General features: G+C 40.0%; 1 protein-coding gene across 2 annotated transcripts in view; it reads left to right on the top strand.

Annotated features, from left to right (window-relative positions):
- The window catches only part of LOC310725168 (signal-induced proliferation-associated 1-like protein 2), a 93,149-nt gene extending 78,668 nt beyond the window's left edge, over positions 1-14,481 (top strand). For both annotated transcript variants that reach the window (XM_083539858.1, XM_083539859.1), the window contains exons 17-20: positions 3,155-3,286; positions 11,798-11,915; positions 12,434-12,515; positions 12,849-14,481. In XM_083539858.1, the coding sequence (XP_083395984.1) occupies positions 3,155-3,286; positions 11,798-11,915; positions 12,434-12,515; positions 12,849-13,004 (488 nt within the window). In that variant the 3' untranslated portion in view covers positions 13,005-14,481. The remainder of the gene's footprint in view (positions 1-3,154; positions 3,287-11,797; positions 11,916-12,433; positions 12,516-12,848) is intronic.
- The last annotated feature ends 4,408 nt before the right edge of the window (positions 14,482-18,889 follow it).

Consider the following 18,889-nt stretch of genomic DNA (forward strand, 5'->3'; position numbering starts at 1 on the left):
ATGCTGAACTAAAATCTATGAACAGCATTCGTACGTATTAATCCTTGTTTTCCAGGTGAGTGAGTGCCAGGTGTAGTTTGGTGGAGATGGTGTCGTCGGTGGAGTGGTTTGGGCGGTATGCAACTGCCGTGGATCCAGTGTTACAGGCAGCAGCATCTTTATCTTTATGCGCCTCATGACAAGTCTTTGAAGCACTTCATGATGATAGAAGTGAGTGCAATGGGACAGTAGACATTGAGGCAGAACACAGATAGTTTCTTCGGCACAGAGACTATGGTCGTTGTCTTGAAGCACGTTGGAACAACAGTGCTGCTCTGAGAGATGTTAAAGATGTCGGTGAGAACATCTGCCATTTGGTCTGCACATCCTCTGAGCACTCTGCCAGAAATGATGTCTGGTCCTGCATGTATAAAAAACACCCAGCTTGTTTTCCCCTCAGGTTGCAAAGCACAGACCTGAAATGTGAATGATTGTTTATTGTCGCCAGAGATTTCAGTCCATCAGGTTGTGTGTTCTGCAGTTCACTTATGGTCCCATAGAGTACACAGTGTGGCTCCCTAGCATTAGCGCTAGGTGGCAACGCTTTTTTTACTTTCCGCGCTTCCGCTTCCTCGCGCAACGCTTTCGAGGCCCCCTTCTCTGTCGGTTGGCCATTTATTTTTGCAAACTTTAACAAATGTCTTCATTCCATCTTTCATTCATTCACTCCCTTAAAATGCAGAATTGTCAGGATTATTTCCTTTATTCGCTAAACAAAATCTTTTATAATGCACTATGAATTGTATTTCCGGTACAGAGTGAATAGCCACAGTGATACTGTGCTAAATATAATTAATTTTTATACCCCTGGCATTGTTATGTCTGTTTTCAAGTTTAATTTTTAAAAAAAAGTGCTAGGCGGAGACTTTGGCGGAGACAGACTTGCGGTCCACCACTTAATATGTTTGCAAGGGTACTCAGATTTTATCTGTTCCCCAAGTAGAAAGGATGGATTCGGTACACACCTGCACCGAACCAAAAGCCCTGTACCAAAACGACTCGGTACATATGGGTGTACCTTTACATCCCTAGTACACAGTGAAATAAATCACCTTTTCTTACATTTTATGGAGACCAGTGTGCTTTATAAAACAACGTTTAAAACAACAATTACCTAAAACAACACTAAAATAAGGACGACACAGAGGACAGCATAAAGGTGCAAACATGCAAACAATGTGATAGTACAATACATTTTCAGGGCTGAATGTACAAAATGGTAAAGAAGTGTTCCTTGACTGTGTGTATTCAGTCTGTGTGTATTTAGGGAGTGTGATGGCTTTGAGGGAGGAGGCTGTTAAACCATCTGTGAGAACTAAATGCTTTAGTACCTGTAGTAGTAGGGTGACATTTTAATGTAAGGGACATGTGGGAACATTCGCAATGCTGGTGGCTTTGCAAATGCAGCTTGTGATATAAATGTCTGTGATGGAATGAGGAGGGACCCAAATGGTTTTCTATGTCCTAACTGTCTGCTGCAGGATCCTGTGAACTGAGATGGTGCAATTCTCACACCAGGCAGTGTGGGTTTTTCTTCAGCCCTCTGAGAAAGTAGAGATGCTGCTGGGCTACTTGGCAGGGTCCTCCGTTCCATTTCTGAGTGTAGAAGCAGTTTAGCAAATCTGGAAAAGATTTTGCATTACATTCACGGCCAGGTGATGTCATCCTGTAGATGCTGATGGTCTGTCTGGATGTCCTGCCACAAAATGTGTCACTTTTGTGCTGAAAGTGGCTGTGGGTTCTTTGTTAATGTGAATGCTTTGGTTTTCCGATGGCCTGAAAAAGTTTGGTTCTTGCTGTTCTTAGGGTCACCTTGTCACCTGTATTGAAGAGGGAGTCTTGGAACCTTAGCAGCACACAAAGCTCTAGTATGAGGTGTTTGTCACTGTGCATTATGGCAAAAATCTCCATTTTAACCACCTTTGTTTCATCAGAATTTTTCAAGAAGTCTTGTGGTTTGTTCAGATTCAACTTTGCAAGCTGTGCTGCAGTCCTCTTTTTAGAGAGACAAGGCTTTCTCCTGGCAACCCTTCCAAACAACTGTGCTTAGTCATGTTCTTATTGTACTGATGTGAACTTTAACATTTAACATACTAACTGAGGCCTATAGAGTCTGAGATATAACTCTTGGGTTATTTGCAGTTACCTTTTGTACCTTTTGGTGAATTTGCTGAGATGTCCACTCCTTGTGACTGATGTTCCTCACAGTAGAATGATGGACTTTGAATTGTTTGGAAATGGCCTTAGAATTCCTTCCCAGCCTGTTGGGCAGCAACAGTTGTTTTTCTAAGAACATTGCTGATGTTTTTCCTCCTTGCCACTGTATTAACACACACCTAAACACTCCAGACCAGCAAACTGATAAAACCTTTGTAGAAGTGGTCACACTCGCTGATGATCAAATAATCCGGGACATTTCATTCGGAGATTTCGGAGATTCTGACATTTCAATCTGGCTGCTACTTGGCCTTTTAAATCCTATGGAAGCATAATTTTTTTTATTTTATTTTTTTAAATAAATGACGGCATAATATGTTGATGTGTTGTTCATCTGAGGTTGTATTCCTAATTTTAACACCTGCTGAAGACCAGATGATTTTATTATCTGACAGATAACACCATAAAATTCAAAGAGGATATAGTATAGTTGCTGAGCAAATAGAGATGCAGCTCTGTGCAAATAAAGATGCAGCAGTCTCAACACTGTCTCAACACTGTTTAAGTCAAAAGTAGTCCAATTGACTGTTCAGAAAGCAGACATCGACGAGCAGGATGGATAACTTTGACCATTTGTTGTGCTTACCTATACAATTGCAACTAATTGTGATCATACAGAAAACCCCTAGAACAATCATAGCAATCAGTTGGGATAGCATGGGAACAAGTTATCATAGTAATATTTTTAGAACCAACTTGAAGCCAACAATATTTATGGGTTTATTCTTTAACATATATTTTAATTGTTTTGTAACTTGCATGCCAAGTAGGTGGATTTCAGCAGTTCATCCTGTAACTAGCGTGAAACGGCCCAGCGCTGAGTGGTGGAGTGGAACAAATACATCCTTGCGATTGTGTAGTAGGAGTAAGTCATTGATTTGTGTGTGTGTGTTTTTAGATGAGGTCTGGTTTTCTGATGGCTCCTTGGCAGACAGGTCAAAATTTAATGATCCAGGACTCCTCCCCCTCCCGGACACTGCCACGGGTCTGGACTGGTCACATCTTGTTGATGTTGCACGAGCCTTTGAAGGTAGGAACAGTAGTATAAATGTGTGTAGAAATATATACACATATATACACATATATAATATATATATATATATATATATATATACAGTGAGGAAAATAAGTATTTGAACACGCTGCTATTTTGCAAATTCTCCCACTTAGAAATCATGGAGGGGTCTGAAATTGTCATCGTAGGTGCATGTCCACTGTGAGAGACAATCTAAAAAAAAAAAAAATCCAGAAATCACAATATATAATTTTTAAACTATTTATTTGTATGATACAGCTGCAAATAAGTATTTGAACACCTGTCTATCAGCTAGAATTCTGCCCCTTAAAGACCTGTTAGTCTGCCTTTAAAATGTCCACCTCCACTACATTTATTATCCTAAATTAGATGCACCTGTTTAAAGTCGTTAGCTGCATAAAGACACTTTCCACCCCATACAATCAGTAAGAATCCAACTACTAACATGGCCAAGACCAAAGAGCTGTCCAAAGACACTAGAGACAAAATTGTACACCTCCACAAGGCTGGAAAGGGCTACGAGGAAATTGCCAAGCAGCTTGGTGAAAAAAGGTCCACTGTTGGAGCAATCATTAGAAAATGGAAGAAGCTAAACATGACTGTCAATCTCCCTCGGACTGGGGCTCCATGCAAGATCTCACTTCGTGGGGTCTCAGTGATCCTAAGGAAGGTGAGAAATCAGCCCAGAACTACACAGGAGGAGCTGGTCAGTGACCTGAAAAGAGCTGGGACCACCGTTTCCAAGGTTACTGTTGGTAATACACTAAGACGTCATGGTTTGAAATCATGCATGGCACGGAAGGTTCCCCTGATTAAACCAGCACATGTCCAGGCACGTCTTAAGTTTGCCAATGACCATTTGGATGATCCAGAGGAGTCATGGGAGAAAGTCATGTGGTCAGATGAGACCAAAATAGAACTTTTAGGTCATAATTCCACTAAACATGTTTGGAGGAAGAAGAATGATGAGTACCATCCCAAGAACACCATCCCTACTGTGAAGCATGGGGGTGGTAGCATCATGCTTTGGGGGTGTTTTTCTGCACATGGGACAGGGCGACTGCACTGTATTAAGGAGAGGATGACCGGGGCCATCTATTGCGAGATTTTGGGGAACAACCTCCTTCCCTCAGTTAGAGCATTGAAGATGGGTCGAGGCTGGGTCTTCCAACATGACAATGACCCGAAGCACACAGCCAGGATAACCAAGGAGTGGCTCTGTAAGAAGCATATCAAGGTTCTGGCATGGCCTAGCCAGTCTCCAGACCTAAACCCAATAGAGAATCTTTGGAGGGAGCTCAAACTCCGTGTTTCTCAGCGACAGGCCAGAAACCTGACTGATCTAGAGAAGATCTGTGTGGAGGAGTGGGCCAAAATCCCTCCTGCAGTGTGTGCAAACCTGGTGAAAAACTACAGGAAACGTTTGACCTCTGTAATTGCAAACAAAGGCTACTGTACCAAATATTAACATTGACTTTCTCAGGTGTTCAAATACTTATTTGCAGCTGTATCATACAAATAAATAGTTACATTTAAATAATTTAAATAGTTAAATAATAGTTTTTTAGATTATGTCTCTCACAGTGGACATGCACCTATGATGACAATTTCAGACCCCTCCATGATTTCTAAGTGGGAGAACTTGCAAAATAGCAGGGTGTTCAAATACGTATAGTATCTATATATTATATTATATAAAATAAAAAACAGAATATATTCTACAATATATTCTGTTTTTTATTTTATCCCAAACAATCTACACTATGTTTTTTTGTAATTGGAAAGCAAAAACCAGATAAGTGATCACATCTCTAGGTTACGAACGTAACCCTAGTTCCCAGAGGGAACGAGACGCTGCGTCGAAACGCTATGGGAATGCCCCTGCGTGACCACGCTCTGAACCACGTGTGAAATCTAGCCAATAGGCAAGCCGTGACGTCATAGACAGGCGACGTCGCGTAAACCAGGAAGCTACAAGATGGCTGTGCGGTGGTAGCGACATTAGCTTCTGCAACGAGAGAAGGTAAGGGATGCAGGGAGTGTGGCACGAAGACGCAGCGTCTCGTTCCCTCGGGGAACTAGGGTTACGTTCGTAACCTAGAGACGTTCCCCTTCAGGAACTCGAGCTGCGTCGAAACGCTATGGGAACGAGAGTCCAATCACGCCACACTGACCAGACCCTGCCGAAAGAGTGAGGGCCTCGGCACTAGCACGCAGGACAGAGGAGCCCGGGGTGGCTCTGAGGTCAAGGCCATAAAACCTGACAAAGGTCAGCGGGGTGGACCAACCCGCAGCGTCACAGACGTCCCGGAGTGACACTCCAGTGGACTCGGCCGCCGAACAACTGCACCCACCACCTCCAAGGACTCGTCCTGTGGAGATAAGCACCCAGTGCTCGCACTGGACACAGCCGGGCCTCGTAACCCCTGGTCGGGGGCTATAAACAGAGGAGGGCAGAAAGCCTGTAACACGACACATTGTGTGGGAGCACCCAGCCTCGTGTAAAGAAACACTCTGGCCATGCCAGGGGGCAACTCCAGGCGGGACGAGGCAACTGCCAAGACACAGGCACTCTGAGTCGCGTCCCGGGCCACAGCCTCCGGGCGGCGCGGAGGAAACGTGTCACCAATGGGACCTACCCAGCGAACACGGAAACCCTCAGGGTCGAAGGGGTTAACCCTGCGGCAAACTGTACCTGCAAAAACACCAGAACTGAACCGACCGGGCAGTTAACTGGGTCCAAGTCATGGTGCTCACACCGTGACCCGGACAGTCGCCATCGTGCGGCATACGACCTCCTCGTGGAGGGAGCTCTGGAGTGGAGAAGAGCCTCTACTACCTCGGTAGAGAGAACAGCCGCTATGAACCGTGCCCCCTCAGGGGCCACCGCCTCCACACCATGGCGCTCAGAAGGAAGCTCGCATCATCCCCCATAGCAGGCCAGCCTGGTATGCCAGCAACACATCCATCGTGTGGAAGCAACCTGTAGCTTGACCTGCCGCGTAGCCCTACCCACCAGAGCCAAGCGGCTCTTCATAGGCAAACCGATAGCCGTCACAGACGCAACACTCGGGGAGAGATAGCTAGCTAGCGAGAGATAGCTAGCTAGCGTCTCTACCACAAGCGGCATCGACCCGTAGCCGCGCCACTTAGCTCCAGTAACATTCACGCCCAGCGAGAAACATCTGAAAGCACGCGCGCACACGGGCCTCCCAGGACCCAGACACCTCGGTGCGCAAATCAGGGAAGGCGTTGAGGCTGTGACACATGGCGCAGGAAACGCTCATCCAGCTCACTGGGTGCGCGCTGCTTCTGCTACGCGACCGGCTAGATCTAGTTCAGCATCCATCATCTCATCCTCCTTGGAGAGAGAGACATGCAATGCTGCGCCGCCCGCACCGGGAGAAGAAGCAGCCGCTAGGCATGCTTCCCCTAATTTCCCGAAATTTCATCCACCTCGGAGGAAGAAATACGGAGCACCGCATCACACACACTGGGAAAAGAACCGTTTCCAAACGAGCGCTCTCCCCGGGGAACGGGAGCTCGGCCAGCAGCCGGGAGCGCATAGCCACACGGCTAAAATGGTAACAGCCGATACCATCGAGAGCCGAAGCCTCGAGGGAGAGCGCTCACCCCGGAAAGCGCTCTCCGAAATTCTCCCACCTCGGAGGAAGAATACGGAGCACCGCGTCACACGCACCAGGAAAAGAACCGTTTCCAAACGAGCGCAATCCCCAGGGGACGGGAGCTCGGCTAGCAGCCGGGAGCGCATAGCCACACGGCTAAAATGCTAACAGCCGATACCTTCGGGAGCCAAAGCTGTGAGGAAGAGCACTCGCCTCGGAGAGCGCTCCCTGAAAATTCTCCCACCTCGGAGGAAGAAAACGGAGCACCGCGTCACACGCACCGAAGAAGGAACCACCAAATGAGCGCAATCCCCGGGGAACGGGAGCTCGCCTCGCAGCCGGGAGCGCCGCACGGCTAAAATGCTAACAACCGATGCTAACCAACAGCCGACTAAGCACGCTCCTAAGCTAAGCAAACAACACATCGGCTTTCTGAATTCGGAATTCTGCGTATAAGCTCATGACTGCACAGATAACACACTCAAAGCGCTTACCTGAACGAGCAGAAGCTAATGTCGCTACCACCGCACAGCCATCTTGTAGCTTCCTGGTTTACGCGACGTCGCCTGTCTATGACGTCACGGCTTGCCTATTGGCTAGATTTCACGCGTGGTCACGCAGGGGCGTTCCCATAGCGTTTCGACGCAGTTTGAGTTCCTGAAGGGGAACTAGGGGTGTAACATTACACGTTTTTTGTACAGGTTTCAGAGTGCAATCCTTTGTGTGGAACATTGTTCGCACATTCAGCATTTTTATTTAATAAATTTTTTTTAACTTAAACATACACAACAATGCCAGGGGCATAAAAAGGAACTGGTGTCACTGTGGCTACTCAGTCCAGACCAGGAAAAATAATGTTTTGCGAATATAGATTTAAGATTCAAGATTTTTTTATTTGTTACAAACATGGTTATATGTAGGAAACAACTTGCAGTGAAATAAAAAGTTAAAAATTTTTGTTTGAATCCTAGGGCAATAGATTCTTTAGCTTCAAGAATTTATCTTAAAAGGAGAAAATCCTGACAATTCCACATATCGAGGGAGTGAATGAATGAGAGATAAAAGGAATGAAGACATTTGTTAAAGAATGCTAAAATGAATAAAACAGTTAAGTAGAACATATATTTAGAAAATTCTATATTTAAATGTAAAACACACACTTGCACACACTTACACATCTGGGTGTATATAATATATTATTATATATTATTTTATCAAGCAGATATTTTTATTTAAAATTGTTTTCAAATTTTAAAACGTTGAGCACAAATATTAATAATAAAATTTTTTATTTATTATTTTTGAAAATTATTTGTTTTGCATTTCTTCCCATTAACTGTAGCAAAATTGAACTGAACCATGACTTAAAAACTGAGGTACGTACTGAACAATGAATTTTGTGCATCGTTACACCCCTAGTGATAACTGATGAAAAAAAAAAAATAATAATAATAATTTAAATATCACCTTCTGTAAGTATTCAGACTCTTTGGCATTACATTTAAAATTTTGCTCAGGGCCATTCCTTTTTTTTCTGAATCACCTTTAGAGATGTTTTTACACTTTAATTGAAGTACACTTTCATTCAGTGATTAGACATGTTTTGAAAAGGCACATATAATGTCCAATTGGGGAAATGCAAGAAGGAAGTGCCTTCCGAGCTCAGAGACATGATTGTGTTGAGGCACAGATTTAGGTAAGGCAAAAAAAAAAATTATATAAGACTGCTGCAATAAAGTATCCAAGAGTACAGTTTTTAAATAAAAAAATATTTGACACAACCAGGAGTCTTCCTAGAGCTGGCCATTCATTCAAAGTGTTGATTATTACAGTATAAAAATGAAAAATAGACAGATACCAGTATAGGATACAGATGATATCGCAAAGGATCTTAAAGCTTTTTTGTCCAAGATCATCATCTTTTTTTCTCTAAATCTCACACCTTATTTATCCCTTTTGTCCCCCAGTTTATATTTACATCCAAATATCACAATGAAGCACAACAAGTTTTTAAATGTTTAATAATTGAATTATTAGCATTGTTTTACTGTTCCCTGCAGTCAGCCAGCTGTATATACTGTACTTACTTTAGATTCCAGTGCCCTCACTTTATATGCTTGCAGTTCCATTACTCATGTATGAGGTACACACATCATATTTCCCAGATCCTCTTATCTGGAAATCATACATTTAAAATAATAAAACTTTCTTTTCGGCTTCTCCCGTTAGGGGTCGCCACAGCGGATCCTCCGCACGTTCGATTTGGCACATGTTTTACGCTGGATGCCCTTCCTAACGCAACCCTCCCCAATTTATCCGGGCTTGGGACCGGCACTAAGAGTGGCTGGGGATGGTTCCCTGACCGGGAATCGAACCCAGGTCGCAGCGGTGGGAGCGCTGCATCTTAACCACTAGACCACCAGGGGACCCATACATTTAAAATAATAAAATGTAAAAATAAAAAGGACATTTAAAAATTTTTGGAGAAAGATTGGTTAAAGAGATATGAACAGCAAACAGGGAATAGAAACACAGCTGTTTTTATTGTGTGCATATACATTTATTGCAAATATTTTGCCAATCTGAAATGTAAAAATGTTTTACTTATTGCAAAAGGATACACTGAATAAATGTTTGCACCTTTATCTTTTGGCTGGTTTCCTGGGGTGTAGTCAGACTTTTTACATTGGGGTAGCCAGGATAGAACAGTGTTTCTATCAGTGTAACATTTGTTATCTGCATTTGTTGTAGGGCTGCAACAACTAATCGATAAAATTGATAATGATAATAAATCCGAATTTCATCGGTTTTTTAAAGTAAACGAATGCCGTTATCATATTATAGACAACGAGACAATGCAGCCGCTTGCGAAAATGGCGGAGAGTACAGTGTAGTGACCTGCACAGGACGGATTTTTCAGTCTCACTCCCGCAAGGTTTTGTCTCGCTCCCACAAAAATAGATGTTATTTTCTCCTGCTCTCTCCACCATTGGATTCCCCCTTCATGCTGAATTTGGACATTGGACCACTTTGATGTTTAAAGGCTCTGGGAGGGAGAAGCTGGTGTTGGATATATAATTAATCGCAAATATTGAGATGTTTTATGAGTTGCTCAGTAGCTCCCGGTTCCATAATCTCAAATGACTGTATAAGACTGTAGGGAGTACATTACTCATAATCTTACATTTCAGTGCTCGTTAGTTCTCACTCTCCAGTGTTCTGTATTGTTTAAAGATTTATAATCAAACTCTTGATATCACCCAAAAAAGGATGGGTTCCCCTTTTAAGTCTGGTTCCTCTCAAAGTTTCTTCCTCATAACATTTAATGGAGTTTTTCCTTGCCACAGTCACCACGGCTGCTCATCAGGGATAAATGCACACCATTTTCACCTTAACTGTTGATTTCTGTAAAGCTGTTTTGAGACAGTGTCTGTTGTCTTAAAATGAACAAGTAATTTGTTTTCTTTTTAGAAAGATTTACATTTTATTGCTGAAATTGCATACAAAAATATCTGTGAAAGCTAAACCCATTTAGTGCATTTAATTGCCACTTTACATCAAAATGCAAATACAAATATATAAATAAAAAAATAAATAGGAATATAAAAATAAACGCCAGATTTCTATAAAAAAGTAAACAAAGTGTATGTTTTTTTTTTTTTTTATGTTTTAGTTTAAAAAGGTCCCAAACTTTGGAAACTTTGTAGTTTTCTTTGGCCTGAATAATTTTTTCTTTTTTTTTTACATTTCCGACTTTATTTCCTGTAAATATTCAACATTTCTGGTGTATCCACTGGTAACCATGTTGTCAGCCTGAAGTTTGAAGCTGTTGGTGAATAAACGAGGCTCCTCTGCTTCATCTGTCTTGTTCCGTCTCCTCCAGAGCTGATTGTTAGACAGAGTTCTCTCCAGGGATCAGAGACTGAGAGTTTGATAGCATGCGATTCTACTGATTAAATTGAAGCCCATTTAATTTTCAATATGTAAAGCTTTCTGGCACTACAGAAGGGGTGATGTTGCTTGATTAGCCGGAATTGTAAGAAATAAATTCGGAATTGTAAGAAATAAATTCGGAATTGTGGGAAAAAACTGAATTAGGCAAACTTTTTTTTATGTGGCGGAAACTGACTTCCATATGAATCTTCTCCTCGCCCCTTGCTGTTTTCTTCCCATTCTTTTTTTTTATTTTTTATTCTGCAACGTCTTCTGTGTTTACCTGTCCAGAGCGCTCCAGAGTTTAGCGGATGGTGCGACATAATGGTCCGTGGGCGGGGAAACAGTAGTTAAAAGTCTTAATGAAGCATTGAGGCAAATCATTTGCGTTGATTTTTTGTATTTGAGTTACTCAATGAATTGTTTTAGCCCTAGTCTGCTGTATTTGATTATTTGTCTCAATCAGAGTTTAGGGATCTCCTCTTATGTCTGGTGTGAGTCTTAAGGTCCTACATTGGTCCTTTGTCAGATTAGCCTTTCTGTTTGCTATGGTGTCCAAGTGCAGACAACATTACATTACAGACAACAATGTCATCTTGGGTTGTGTTTAAACATGAGTTTAAGCAAATATTTGTTAATAAGCAAGAACACCTTTTCAAAAACCTATGCATGTGAGTATGTTTGTGTTGTAATTCCATGTCAAACAGAATTATATACCATCTCAGAAGCCTCGGGTTTTGATTCCATATGTGAGCTGTATGAAATGTTTGAAATTGTATTAACTAAAAGCCATTTGAATGAAGGATCTTCATGCATAAAGTATTTTAAAGGAAATTAAACACCAGTTAATAATTTGAGAAAGTTTGAGCTTACCTTTAAATAGTGAAAATGTTTTCAATGTTTGTCTGTTTTTAATCAGAAATCTCTGTGTGTGTTTTGCTGCTAGATCAAAACATGGCCTCGGTCTACATCATGACTGACATGCAGGGAGCTGAACCTATTCAGATCTCTCAAGCGCCCACCAGACAGGCTGCTGCAGTAGAAAGATCTACACTACAATCTGGGTGAGATTTTACACTGAAAGTTCACTAGGCAGTGACACAAATAAGATTAATCAATTGTTCAAAATAGACTTTTTGACTTCCTTGACTTTTTTAGTTTTAACAATGCAGGTCAAAAAATTTATAGATTGCTGTGCATTTGATGTAGAAGAAGGAAAAAATGGAAATGTCAAAATTAACGCATAAATAATGCGTTAACGCAAGTTTATTTTAACGGCACTAATCCAGAGTGTAAAATAATTAAATAAATATAAAATAATAAATAACAAAGGGGAGAGATTTTGAGTGATATTAATATATTTATAAAATCTGTAACAATTAGTTAACAATTAAGGTACATTTAGAACAAATAAAAATGTGCAATCAAGTCACGAGTAAACTCCTGACAATCATGTAATTAAATATTTAATTGATTGACAGCCCTAGTTATTTTACTCTTGACTATATTTCAACAAAGGGTGCTGTAAGTAAAACTATATATATATGCAAATAAACATGCTTTTTTTTTTTTTTTTTTTTAGAGATGGCTCATCTGCCACTCTGACTGGAAAAGTCAACCAGCTAGAAGTCATCCTGAAGCAGCTCCAGCATGACTTAAGAAAGGTAAGCAATCTCACTGTTGTCGTGTTGACTTAATTAAGATAATTAAGAATTAAATAACATATAATTAAGATAATTAAGAGGCGCTTTCAAGCATAAAATGTGGCTCAAGTCAGAATTTTGACAAGGCTACTCCAAAATTGTAATTCTATACTTTTAGGCTATTCAGAGGTGAACATGGTTTTTTACTTTAGATAATTGTTTTGCTGCACATCCTAAATGACCCTGAACCTAAGGTCATTGACTGAATACTGGAATTCCCTACTTTATAACTTTGTGCTCTTTTGTGGGGTTTTTTATTTGTTTTCATGGATGTATCTTGCTTACTCTTCTTAGGAGAAAGAGGATAAAGCCATCTTGCAGGTGGAGGTCCAACATCTTCGACAAGATAATATCCGTCTACAGGAGGAGAGTCAAACAGCAGCTGCCCAACTCAGGAAATTCACAGAATGGTTCTTTAATACTGTTGACAAAAATCCTGAGAACAACTGAGCCTAATGTGTAAGTTAAGTGCATAGGTAACCCTTTAATAGTGCAGCTAGTTTCCCAGTGTGAGTTTGTTTTCAAAAGCTAAAAAGACCCTTTGGCAGGGTAGATCAGCTGCTGTGGCATTTCAGTCGATGCTAACAGACTGCTGGGATTCCCAATGGAGAAATGAAAGAGGCTTTGGAAAGGGACTTGTCTGATTAATGAACATGAAATCTTGGTAAGTGAAATGAAGATGGAAATGAATGTATTTCACATAATAACCTACTTTTGCTTGGCATATCATTCATATTGTCTGTATATCCCTAAATAGCTTTGTTGGTTTTGTTTATCTCCAGCATTTTAAGCTGAAGTTGTTGGTAATGTTGCTGTTATGGCACCAGCAGTGCCATAATATTTGATGAGCATATTTTATATGCATTTTTAACAATATAGTTTTCATAGTAGTTTATAATCACAGACATGTCCTAGCAATGACGTGGTAGAAGTAGGAGAGTTAGTGCAAAATGTGGTCAGTTCCTGTTAAGGTTGCAGTTGTATAGTATTTATGCTTTATGCTTGAAAAGGTAGAAAGGATAGGTTTATAGTGTTTATCGAAATGATTTCTCTCTTTTTCATTATTGACTGAGCACAAGCCTTGTCTATGGCTCAATAATTTCCTTGTGTGTGCGTGTGTGTGTTTGTTTGTTACATTAGCAAATTGTTTAATAGAGTTAGTTTTTATTTCAGTGTGTAAGATAGTAAACCACACTCAATGCCAAAATGTATTATATCTGTACCTCAGTTGAAGTGGCTTCTATTTAACAGCTATTTATGTTTATTTAATCTAATTTTGTTTTATATATATATATATATATATATAATTTCTTTTCTTTATTTTGGATTTTGGCTTTTGCTTTTGCACAAAGATTTGAAGAGGGTCTAAGAAGGATAGACTAAAATGTAGGTGCCTGATCAGGGCTGTGTTAAATATACAATTCTTTTTTCCATTCCAACATTTGGATGCTGCTAGGTTACTTTTGTTGTAAATGTGTTTTGGTGGTGGTTGTGGGGTTTTTGTTTGTTTGTTTTGATTTTTTAAGTAATTTTTTTTAGGTTTTTAAAGTAAATGTAGTGTGTAACTACGATTTTGGTAGTTTATGCAAATGATTATTTTAGCGGTATCCAGGAGTAGATAAGATTAATGGAGGAAGATAGAAAAGCACTGGTTTAATACTGAATTTTCAAAAGCACTGGTTTGATATTGAATTTCCAAATTGACTGGTTCTTGGTGCTTACAGTTATTGTGCCCTTTGACATTTTTTTCCCTCAAATTTAATTGACATCAGAATTATATAGGGGCAGCATATGAACTCTGAACCTGTTTAGTTGGAAATTATGATTTCACAAGTAGCCATGGTGGAGTCATCTTTTTGTTTTGTTTTTATTTGGTTTTTTTTTAATGTTTGTACCATTTATACCAATTAAAATGTATTTCCGTCTATTACTGCCTTTGTTGATTTTTCTGTTTGTTTCCTTGACCAATAGCAGTTATATATTAGAATTAAATTAATATTGTATAGTAATTTAATATACATTAAAATATTGCATAGTAATTTAAATATTTCCACAATCTGCAAGGCTAAACAATTCATGCAAATAACGTGCGCAGTAGCCAGCTCTTGCCAAGATATATAGAACAATAAATGTAACAGATGAAGTGTGGAATATCTGAAATTGTGTGATTTATTGTTGGCAGCCAAATGGCTGAAAGCAGCCATGTTTTAGATGTAACTAAAATCAAATAGAAATTAAAGTTGAGCAGATCAGTGGATCTTCAAACAACTATGTGAATTTAATCTGCTTCATTTACACTGCAAACTTTCCACATCTGTTCACATTTCTGAAACTTTCAAATTTTTCAGCTAGCCCTCTGTAGTGTTTGGTAGGGTGGATTGTTCTGTGATCGTATGCATGCCTAGTGTGAAGTGTTCGACTAGTTAAGTTTTTATATATATATATATATATATATATATATATATATATATATATATATATATATATATATATATATATATATATATATATATATAGGCTGTGCAATGTAATGCGAGGTTGTTGAGTTTTTTTGGTAAAGCAAGTAAACGGAGCACTAACTGCCAAAAGAAACCACCTCCTTCTAAGTATTTTGTGTACGCATTATTCTGCAGACGAGGATGGCTGATTGCTCATAACCCCCGCCGTCAACTTTCCTCACGCTCCCAGGCGAGCCGCCCATACCATGGCCCCACTGGCTGCAATCTTTTGAAAATTATCTCGTCCGGTCTCACTAAAGTGAGCGCAGCCAGGAAAAACACGCTGCTACAACTGACAGCGAGCGCTTGGAATGCTCAACGTGGAGAACAAAATCACGTATGACGAGGCTGTGAGTCTGCTGAATGGACATAACTGCTCCGCATTAACCAGGTGGAAACTGACATTATCCAGCTGTTTCACACACCCCCTACAGGATATAGTGTCGTTACAGAAATTCAGAACAGCCTCTGACCAAGACCCTGTCCTCTCACAGCTTTGTATATACATCCGGGGCGGCTGTCTTTCAAAAGTAACGGGGGAACTAGCTGCATATCACTGGGTCAACGACAAACTGTCCTGTTGCATTCTGGACTCCCTGTTCTCACGCTGGGGCCTGCCAAGGATAATTACAATAGATATTGGCCCCCAGTTCATCTCAAGCAACTTCACATCTTATCTGGAGAGCAAGGGCATCCAGCACATCTGCACGACTGTTTATCATCCCCAGGCCAATGGTGACGTCTATCCCTAGCATCTTATCGTTTGAGCTCTTTGTGAAGTGCCAGCAGTATGTTCAGACCTTATTCAGGGCAGTGACTGCCTGCCCCAGGCCATCCCCACAGTGCAACAGGATGTTTTGGTGAAGAAAGTAAACGGAGCACTAAGTGCTAAAAAGAAACCTTCTCCTTCTGAGTATTTTGTGCACACAACACCCTTATTTATAGCTGTTTTAGTAAATCAAAAATCTGCTATTTGGATTGATTGACATATGGGGACCGTGCTGTTTCTAAATATCAACGTTTGATAATGATATATGAACAAAAGTTTGCACTTGATACCCAGCCAAACTGAGACGTTAGGGAAAGTTATGCTTTAGCAAGGGGGTGTGACCAAGAAACCGTTGATTGCTACAGAAATCATGAAAGAAGCTTGCAGAAGGTCAACCATCCCTGCAACACTTCAGAAATCTAGACAGTTCCGTTAACAAAGGAGTGGTGCATGTTCCCTAAAATAGTATGCACCTTTACCTTTGCGATTATGATGTATCCAGGAAGTGCTGAGGGGCAGAGATTTTTGTGAAAAGGAAACAATCACACACACAAAAAAAAAACCTGATCATGACTCCTGGGTTAGAGCTGTAGACCCATAGTGCAGATTGAAAAAAATTAATGCTCAGAACACTGTCTCTAACTATTCATCGGTTTTATATATATATATATATATATATATATATATATATATATATATATATATATATATATACACACATAGCCTACACGTGTGCAATGGTTCCGTTCAGTCTTCATTAGCTCCAATGATATACAGCAAATGTACTGAAAGGGCTCTGACTGTTAAGGACAAAGGGCTCCATAATTGTGGCTTATCTAAACGTCTTTTATAGAGAAACACATATGCATTATTAACACATTTAGTAAAGTTTTTAATGTAAACCAAATGTAAACTGTTGCCTTATTTTGAAGTGAAAGGTTAATTAATAAATTAATAAAATGAGAGGTTAATTTTAGAAAATGGTAACTCAATCCACCTTGGCTCCGATTTTTGTGTTCTAACCTTGATATTATATAGCCTTGATCAACATTGATATGTTAATCTTGAGAATAGAAGTGCAGAATTCATACCAAATCCAAAAGTGTTCTATTTTTATACATATGTGCCTAGTTTTACAGCTGTGACTAGCATGCAGACAGATCCCACATAAAAATATATGATAAATAAATTGGATAGGGAAACTCTTCCAGGCATTTGTAAATAATCCTTTAAATGTTTAATACTAGACCACTTTAAGACTTTGCTAATCATATGAACGTTACCTGTTACAAATGTTTTTAATGTGCTGGGATTTTCCTACACTGAATTATTAAAATGGCCAAATGATGATGCTGACATTAACCAATCTTCATATACTGTGCAAATGATTAATTAACTTGAATTCTTCATTTAATTCATTCATTCTTCTTTTTTATGACCCATGAGCAGTGTTGGGCAACGTTACTTTTTAAAGTAATGCATTACAATATTGAGTTACTCCCCCCAAAAGTAAGTAATTACTTTACTTAGTTACTTTTTATGGAAAGTAATGCGTTATATTACTTTTGCGTTACTTTTGCGTTACTTTCACGCCTTACAGGTGTAACAGGTGTAATATAGATAATTGCCATTAAGAAATAAGTTATATTAGGGCAAAAGACATGTCTTAAACATTTAAAATGCTTAATAACTTCTTAGAGAACAATAAGATGATCGACAAAATTTTGACTGAACACTTTCCAGTCGCACTTCTGTACACTGCTTTTTAATCTGCCTTCGCCATCAGAAATGTAACTGTCGTTCGTGTATATAAGGTTGAGGGTGTGGGCTGCACACCGGTGATGTGGAGGGAGAACATACCTTTCGCTGTCATCACGTAAAACTTCGTGCAATTCCGTAAATATGACCTCGTCCTCGTCTACATCATTCTCTGCTTCATCATCAGCTTGAAACATTCTGAACGCTTTTACAAATTTAGCGCTATTATCAGTGACCGTGACAGTTTATCTTCCCACAAAGAGCAAATGAGCTGTGAATTTGCTCTCTGTCTCCGCTGCGATGGCATCGTACATGTGTCTCCCACGGAGAACTTATATTCTGAGCAGTCCATAGAGCTGCAGTGGTGGAAAGTCGGCAAACGTTTTCTATATTTCTGTCTCCATTTCCAGATATGCATTGCATAATGTTGCATATATTCAACATTATACACACACACACACACACACATCTGTAGTGCTGTGCTTTGCATGCAGATGTTGTTGTTTTTTTTAAGTGGTATTTTTTGCAGTTGAAAAGAGCTTTTCACCAACACATAATCTACACTTAACCATTATTCCTTTCTCCTTTTCCTCGACTATTTCAAAAGAATAAGAATACTTCCATCACAGTAATGTAATTCTCTGGTTTGCCATCTCCGCTTCTGACCAGCTTCTGTTCCCGCGGCTCGCACGTGTGAGTGCGCGATTCTACGTGACTACGTTCATTTTAATTCAGTATTTATTTTTTATGCAAAATAATTTAACTGAAAAGTAACTCGCATTACTTTAAAAAAAAAAAAGTAACTTAGATATTAATGTGTAAATTTATAAATTAACGCGCTACTTTACTCGTTACTCCAGAAAAGTAATATTATTACGTAACGCACGTTACTTGTAACGCGTTACCCCCAACACTGCCCATGAGTTGTGTTACAACCCGCGGGTTGTATTGTATTTGTGTGGTTTGTGTGTACAGGTCTTCTCTACACTCCAGTTAACTGAAGCACCGCCCACCACCCGTAAATGACGACCTATAAAGTCAGATCGGAAGCAGGACTCAGGAGTTCACTTTAACCGAAGTTCGCTTTGATCATTATAGTGATTCTGTTCCGTGTTTTGTGATTATCTGTTATTGACTACGCTCGTTCTGACTCTGAGTTTGCCCTGTCTCGCTCTGAAGTTTGCTTAGCGTATTGTGAATACTCACTGTGTAGTGTAGTGTGTGTGTAATATACACACATATACAGTGGAACCCGGTTATGTCGCCGGCCTAGGGGACGCCAAAAAGCGTCGAGATAACCGATGATGCGG

The sequence above is a fragment of the Silurus aristotelis genome (assembly GCF_946808225.1).
Source record: "Silurus aristotelis genome assembly, chromosome: 4".
NCBI classification, from domain to species: Eukaryota; Metazoa; Chordata; class Actinopteri; order Siluriformes; family Siluridae; genus Silurus; species Silurus aristotelis.